Source organism: Triticum dicoccoides, chromosome 5B, assembly GCF_002162155.2.
Source record: "Triticum dicoccoides isolate Atlit2015 ecotype Zavitan chromosome 5B, WEW_v2.0, whole genome shotgun sequence".
NCBI lineage: Eukaryota > Viridiplantae > Streptophyta > Magnoliopsida > Poales > Poaceae > Triticum > Triticum dicoccoides.
In genome coordinates this window covers 337,814,714-337,821,565 of record NC_041389.1, presented here as the reverse complement: position 1 = coordinate 337,821,565, position 6,852 = coordinate 337,814,714, and the positions used below count along the sequence as shown (strand labels likewise).

Below are 6,852 nucleotides of genomic sequence, written 5' to 3'. Positions count from 1 at the left end.
AGAACAGCTACGTGCATACAACCAATTAACCAACCACCATGGTTTGTATCTGCTCGTCCCTAAAGCACAAATGCAGGTCACCACACAACATGCATAATATGGTCAATGATGCAATGAAGGCAACCAAACTACTCCCTCCGTTCCTAAATATAAGTCTTTGGAGACATTCCACTATGGACCACATACGGAGTAAAATGAATGAACTACACTCTAAAATGCATCTATATACATCCGTATGTGGTTCATAGTGAAATCTCTATAAAGACTTATATTTAGGAACGGATGGAGTACATGCAGAACATGATTTTTAGTCCGCATTTACTTAGCCAGGCTCCATTGAGTCACACATGCAGGGGGGAATGGTGCACGCAACCAAACACGCCCTGTGGAGCACCAAACCTATGCAGCTGCCCACAATCCAAGTCGGCTAACACGTTGAGATTCTGAGTGAGGATGCGGTACATTGGAGGGAGCTGAACCCGCTGAATGCTGTGAGCTCTCTCTCAATGCGCTTGCGCCTTGCGGGCACTGGTTGTCAAGCAGATTAGGTAATGCTGGGTTATTCAGGCCGTAGTCACATTTTTTTGCTCAGGACCGCCTGTCCAAGTATCTGTTTTCTGAGAGTGTAATTGGTTCTACCTCCTAGCATTTGTTACTTGCCTCTATGGAACAAAGGTCGAATTGGATTCAAAAGTCATTCTTAAACATTGGACGAGGATTTCTCGACGCCAAAGCACGGATGTTCAACTACTCCCTCCGTCCCAAAATGTAAGAAGTTTTCTTACACTAGCTATGATAGTGTAAAACAAGTCTTACATTTTGGAATAGAGGGGGTAGTAGATTAGCCCGCAAGTCTGGTCCCGCAGGGTGCACAAAAGAGCCAAGCTCTTCACTCAAAACTGAAGCAAATGATGCGACAGGAACACCCGAGTGCTTACATGCGCAGGCAAGGCACGCATTTGTAAATGTGATCTTGGAAATGTGGTAAATGGATATACGTGTTTACTATTAGGAATAATAATGCCATGATATAAATAATAAAAACAGTGACATATCAATCAAGGCACTTGACTAGCAGCACATTAGGCATTATATATATAAACATAGGTCGACGATTAATCGATAAAAAACCTTGCTTCTTGGCATGCAGTGGCAAGAGAAACAAGAGTCAGTTTACAGATCGGCCGAGATTCGACATGGCTACAGCAGACGATTAAGCTAACTTTTTCACCCAGAATTTGGATCTCAGCAGGATGACTTGCGTTTGAACTCGGGTGACCTCTGGAGAAGCAGCTGGCCTTCCATGCCCGACGGAGAAGGCTTGCCCCCCGGGCTGTGCATGTTGATCGAGCTGACGGAGAGCTGGTGGAACACGGAGGAGCTCAGCGCGTCGGTGGCGGTGCCGCACATGACGCCGCCGGAGGACAGCTCCGGGAGACTCTGGTCGGAGACGCTGAAGCCGCTCGACGCGAACTGCTCCGAGACGATCTTGCAGGCCTTCTCCAGCAGGGTGTTGATGTACGTCGTGTACGCGTCCATCCTGATGTCCACATGCTTCTGAACCTGATCATGGTGGAAACAAAAAAGGCGGTCAGGCAGCGTGTGTGGACATCTCATTCATACTTCAATGCTAACCTTAAATATGTACTCCCTCCGTTCCAAATTACTCGTCGTGGTTTTAGTTCAAAATTTGAACTAAAACCACGACGAGTAATTTGGAACGGAGGGAGTAGAAACTAGAGAGCAAATACTGAAGTTGGCAAACAAATTCTTCTTGTCTGGCAGCACACATGAGACAACTAAGAATATGACAGAAGAAGTGGTCAATGTTACCTCCACTTGTTCATGCAGGCTTCGTTGCATCTCCATCTGTGCTCTCAGGGCTTCTTTAACTTCTTGACTTCTGCAGCGAGTGATTATAAAGTTTGTAAGCATGTAGCTCTTTCAGATAGCACTATCAAAGTAGATATCGTAAATGTACTCATATTCTTCCAAAAAAAGGCATGAAGGACAAGGAGTAGCTCGTGGAATTTACTCTTTCGCATCTTGAGTAGAAACTCTGGGAGACAGGCTCATTCCACCTTGAGCATCAAGAAGATAAGACCCTGCAAATTGGGGAAACCAGGGAAGGCAGACACAGAACTGAAGTCAGAAATGACATGACTTAAAAGGAATTTTCCAGAGATTTTCTATCAGAAATGGCAAGACCTAACAGAATTTTCCAAGAGATTTTTTAGGTCAGAACTATAGATGTGCATACTAGTCCTGAGTTTCTTCATAAAATCATTGCAAAACTTATGGTTCATATTTACCTACAATTTGACATACGATAGTCATTTGTTATTCTTGTGAAGTTACTGGTGATTGACAAGAAGAAATCATACAACAAACTGCATTAATCAGTGCGTGTGGGATAAGTAGTGCTACTACGCAAGACAGATGCAACAAATGAGCAACGAGCTGAGAGACTGACAGCACTGTTGATTTATAACCTTTAAAAACATTAAAATTTAAATGACCAGATCTTATCATTAAACAGCGACGAGCTAAAAACGAGACAATAGAAGTGCATTAAACAAGACTTCTCTTCTCATTTGCAACCTTTAAAACTTAAATGACCAGATCTTACCTAACTGTTGATTTATCTATACTACTATATAGTGTAGCAATTTTGAAAGTTTGAATCCAAACATCAGAATGCAATTTCTACCTTTGATTGGCCTCATCCGAGGGCCTAGGATGCTGGGATTCACAGCTACAGTAGTAAGCTCGTTTCTCTAAGTCGTTCTAGAAACATCCGTGAATCAGCCCTGAACCCTTTCCGTCCCTAAAATAAAAGCAATAGCCCCTTCCATGCCCCCCCCTTCTTACCATCACACGATAGACATGAACAGCCGTATGTGGTGAGCAGTTCGATGGAATCGCATCTATAGCCAGTGCCGTATAGCATGAGGCTGGTGTAGCGTACATAATTCAACACATACATGGCAATCTCGGTTTACATGTGGGAACATGTGATGCATGTGAAGCTAACTAGTATGTGTAGTATATATTCTATCTGAACCCTTGTGTTCAGTTTGTCTTATGCATTGTGTTGGCCTATCGCTAAAAACTCATGCGAACTTAACTTGCTTTTCCTTTTAATGAAAAGATGTGCAGCTGCTTTTTGCACATTCTCCAAAAACATCAGGCAGCTCAGAGCCACATCCACATATATGCATGTATCATGTCATGGCTGGTACAACAGAAACCAAAGCAGTACCAATACTAGAATGGAGTTACAAAGATTCAATAAAGAAAGCATAACTGCAGTGGGAAAGTGCAACTCTAGGATATACCCAAAACACCTAACTTAATTTTCAAACATTTGCATGTGAACTTGTCAACACAATATTATGCTGCAATAAGCAACAATGTAAACAAACACTAAAGTTGCTATTGCTAACCAAGCAAGATCAAGTTCCAAGTTTTTCCCTCTTTAATTGCATGTAGATACAAAATCATGATGTGATGAACCAATTCATATTTTTTGTTAAAAGGAACTCTGCCTGGGGGTGAAGGCCACTGGGGCATTTTACCATCGCTCTATCAATGCATTCACAACCAATTCATATTAAAGTAGTTATGGCAAGTGCATAGCTGCAGATAATGGCTGCTTAACTGTATTACCGGCAATGTACGCACATCACAGACACTAATTCTTTCAAATGCACAACGATAACAATCCAAAACTTTCTGCTACAATACACACCAAAATTTTGCTATAGTCGATGCAATACTGTGTCAAGTGAAAAAATAAATACACCCATCTATACAAAAATTCCCCCTCAGTCGTCAGTCCCCACTCTCTTCCTTCCACAGATCTTTCTCAACGAAGAGATGTGCATCATAAGCAACCAAACAGACATTAGTCTAGGCTGCCTGCCATCACCAAACCTGGAAACTCCCACCAATCCTAACCTTTCAAGAAGTTTGCACTAAGTGGTTCTTTGCAACATACGCTGAATCTGGTCCAAACTGATTAATCAACAGAAACACTGAGATCAGTAGACTGCTTTATATTACTTACCATCTTTAGATTGCTCCGGCGTCTCCTTCCCAGTTTGTTTCCCCATTCTGTATTTCTGGTCGTACGAATAAAAGAGCAAACACAAAATAAAACAGCTGTATTCAAGATATAGTAAGAAGCATGTGTGTATGCAGAAGTACCTGAAGATGACTCTTCAAGTGGAAAAGCGTTAGTCCCTTTACACCCATTGTCCTTAAGATAGTTTTTGGTGTTGCTTCTGCAAGAGAAACCATGCATTTAACTACTATATTCAAAGGTGTATTAAAAAAAGGTCATTAGCGAGATAGTAGGTTACAGTGATAGCATTCAACTAATACAAAATGGAAATTTCAGGTTCTAACATGGTTGGGCTATAATTTGGCATTTACAAGCATATGGATATCATGCAAAGAGATCGTCATGCCCCAGGAACCAAGATTCAAAACGATGGAATGCAACAAATAATTGCTCATATTTGCTTTCTGGTTATGATCATTATTACTATCATTGGAATAAAATGCTCATTATTATTGTCAGCTAAACAGAACTTTAATTTGTAACCTTTTGACATTTACATAAGGCTTTCCTGACCAGGTAACTAGCCAACTTGAGAAAAATAGTCACAGAAATCATACTTAACATTTACCTGAATTATATTTTTTAATAAAAGGTCAGTATTTAGAAGAAAAGGGTAAAAGGAAAAGCTGACCTTTGACAGAAAAAGCAACATTAACAATCACAATTTGCAATTACCCCCAAAACCCAGGCAATTGACTATAATGGTTTAAAGCAATTGAAACCAAATAAAATAGCGTAAGGGTACCCAAGAGGCTAAGACAGTGAAGAAAAAGACCCACTCCGTAAACTACCTTTCTGCTATTTCCACACAACTTACAATGCCACACACATGCACGCGCACACTGACAACGAACATTATCATCAAGACATGGTGCATCATGACTGGCCATCATATGACTACAATTTACCACCATGACTAGCATCCATGATCGTTACTCTGCCAAGCTTCTAAATACTTCTAAATATCAACCGATACGATTAATATATTGTCCAATATTTCTTTTTTCTTTCGAGAACACGCAAGCCACTGCATGTATATCCATTAGATAGAAAGAAAGATGTCCGATATTTCAGTACTGGTGATAACGATACCAAATCAACTATACAACAACAACAACAACAACAAAGCGTTTAGTCCCAAACAAGTTGGGGTAGGCTAGAGTTGAAACCCATAAGATCTCGCAACCAACTCATGGTTCTGGCACATGGATAGATAGCTTCCAGGCACCCCTGTCCATGGCCTGATATGGATGATATTTTGACTGATATTTCGGTCGGCATTGACCAATATGTACGTGACAGGTCATTTTTATCCATAAAATTTATACACGTACAACTTCACAGATTATTAAATTAATGTGCAATTTATGTAATGGCGTGTCTATAACGTTTTACCATCACAATAAAGATTTGACGAGTGCCTATTTGCCCATTTCTTACGCAAACCACCAAAAACCTTTATTTATACACTCAATATGCCCAAGTGTGTTTTTTATATATACTATTTATGTGGGAGTGGCATGATATAAACACAAATAACTCAACAGATGCAAACATTTTTGTTTCGATACGCCTACATATCATCCGATATATCGCCCGACATCTGATAATGCCAAGGTCGAACCGACATGAACCCGATATCCGATATTTCGAAGATTGTCCATAGCTGCCTGTTTGTTCAAATTCTGAGCTGATGCAAGCAACAAATATGACCTTATCCGAGAACAAATAAACTGAAGTAACACCGTTAAAGAAAAGCAAAAGTTGCCCTGTTTCGCCTACCGATCCTTGCATCCCCACGAAACCAGCCCCTGAGTGCGCAGAAACTTCTTTCCTTATTCAATGGGATCATCGACATTTCTCTCTAGAGAGTATAATCAAATTATCTAGTTCCTGCAACGTGCTGGAATCCAAGATCGGCCAAAATGACCTTTTCATCTGAACCAAAAGCCTCAAACTGTACTAAGTAAGACCAACCACATAGCCCTCGCAACGCAGGACACATCTCTTCCCAGCTCAAAAGCAAGCAAAATCTGCCATGAGTAGACTAACACCAAATCCAAGGGCGTGTTGAATCCTAAGCGCAAATACACTGCTCCTCGTCCAACATCGCGCATTTCAGCGAAGTGTTGTCCCAGGTAACAAAGACCCAAGCTTTGATCCAAACTTTCCTAAATCTTCAGCACAGACGCCCCCAATGGCTCAAATCCTTGGTCCCAAACCAGCAAGTGGACTCACATGCCGCGCTGGAGTCAAAGCGCACGGTCGCACCAACCAAGAAAGAGAGCCCCCACCCAGCAAGCACGCATTGCCCTCCAATGGCCATGCTTGACGAACCGGAGGGACGGAGGGTGGAGGAAAAATGGGGGAGGGGGGAAGGGGGGAGCGTCTCACTCTCGGGCCCGCCGAGCTGGGCGACGGCGTCGACGAAGCGCTCGTGGAGGTCGGCCGTCCACCGGAGTCGGGGCTTGGGGTCCGCCGTGAGCACGAGGCTGGGCGCGCCGCCGGAGCGCGGCACCTCGCCGGGCCCGGGGCCGTCCGTGCGGTGGTGGATCAGGCCAGGGGGAAACATCTTCTCCTCCTGCTCCTCTCCAGCCAAGAAGGGAGGCGGAGGTGGAGAGGGACAGAGACCTTCTCCTCCTTCGTCCCCAAAAGCGAAGGATCCAACGAAAAGTTCCTCGCCTTTCTCTCTCCTGTTTCCCCCTTCTCTTCTGCGGCCTTTTTCC

At 42.8% G+C, this 6,852-nt stretch overlaps 1 protein-coding gene across 1 annotated transcript; it reads right to left on the bottom strand.

The window, feature by feature from the left end:
* Positions 1–1,008: 1,008 nt before the first annotated feature.
* LOC119308784 (protein PHR1-LIKE 2-like) lies at positions 1,009–6,846 on the bottom strand. The gene is made up of 6 exons (XM_037584928.1): positions 6,521–6,846; positions 4,210–4,286; positions 4,070–4,124; positions 2,036–2,105; positions 1,834–1,903; positions 1,009–1,563 (listed from the first exon to the last, which is right to left on the bottom strand). Exons 1-6 carry the CDS (start codon positions 6,696–6,698, stop codon positions 1,246–1,248), a joined length of 768 nt encoding a protein of 255 aa, XP_037440825.1. The 5' UTR covers positions 6,699–6,846; the 3' UTR covers positions 1,009–1,245.
* Positions 6,847–6,852: the final 6 nt, after the last annotated feature.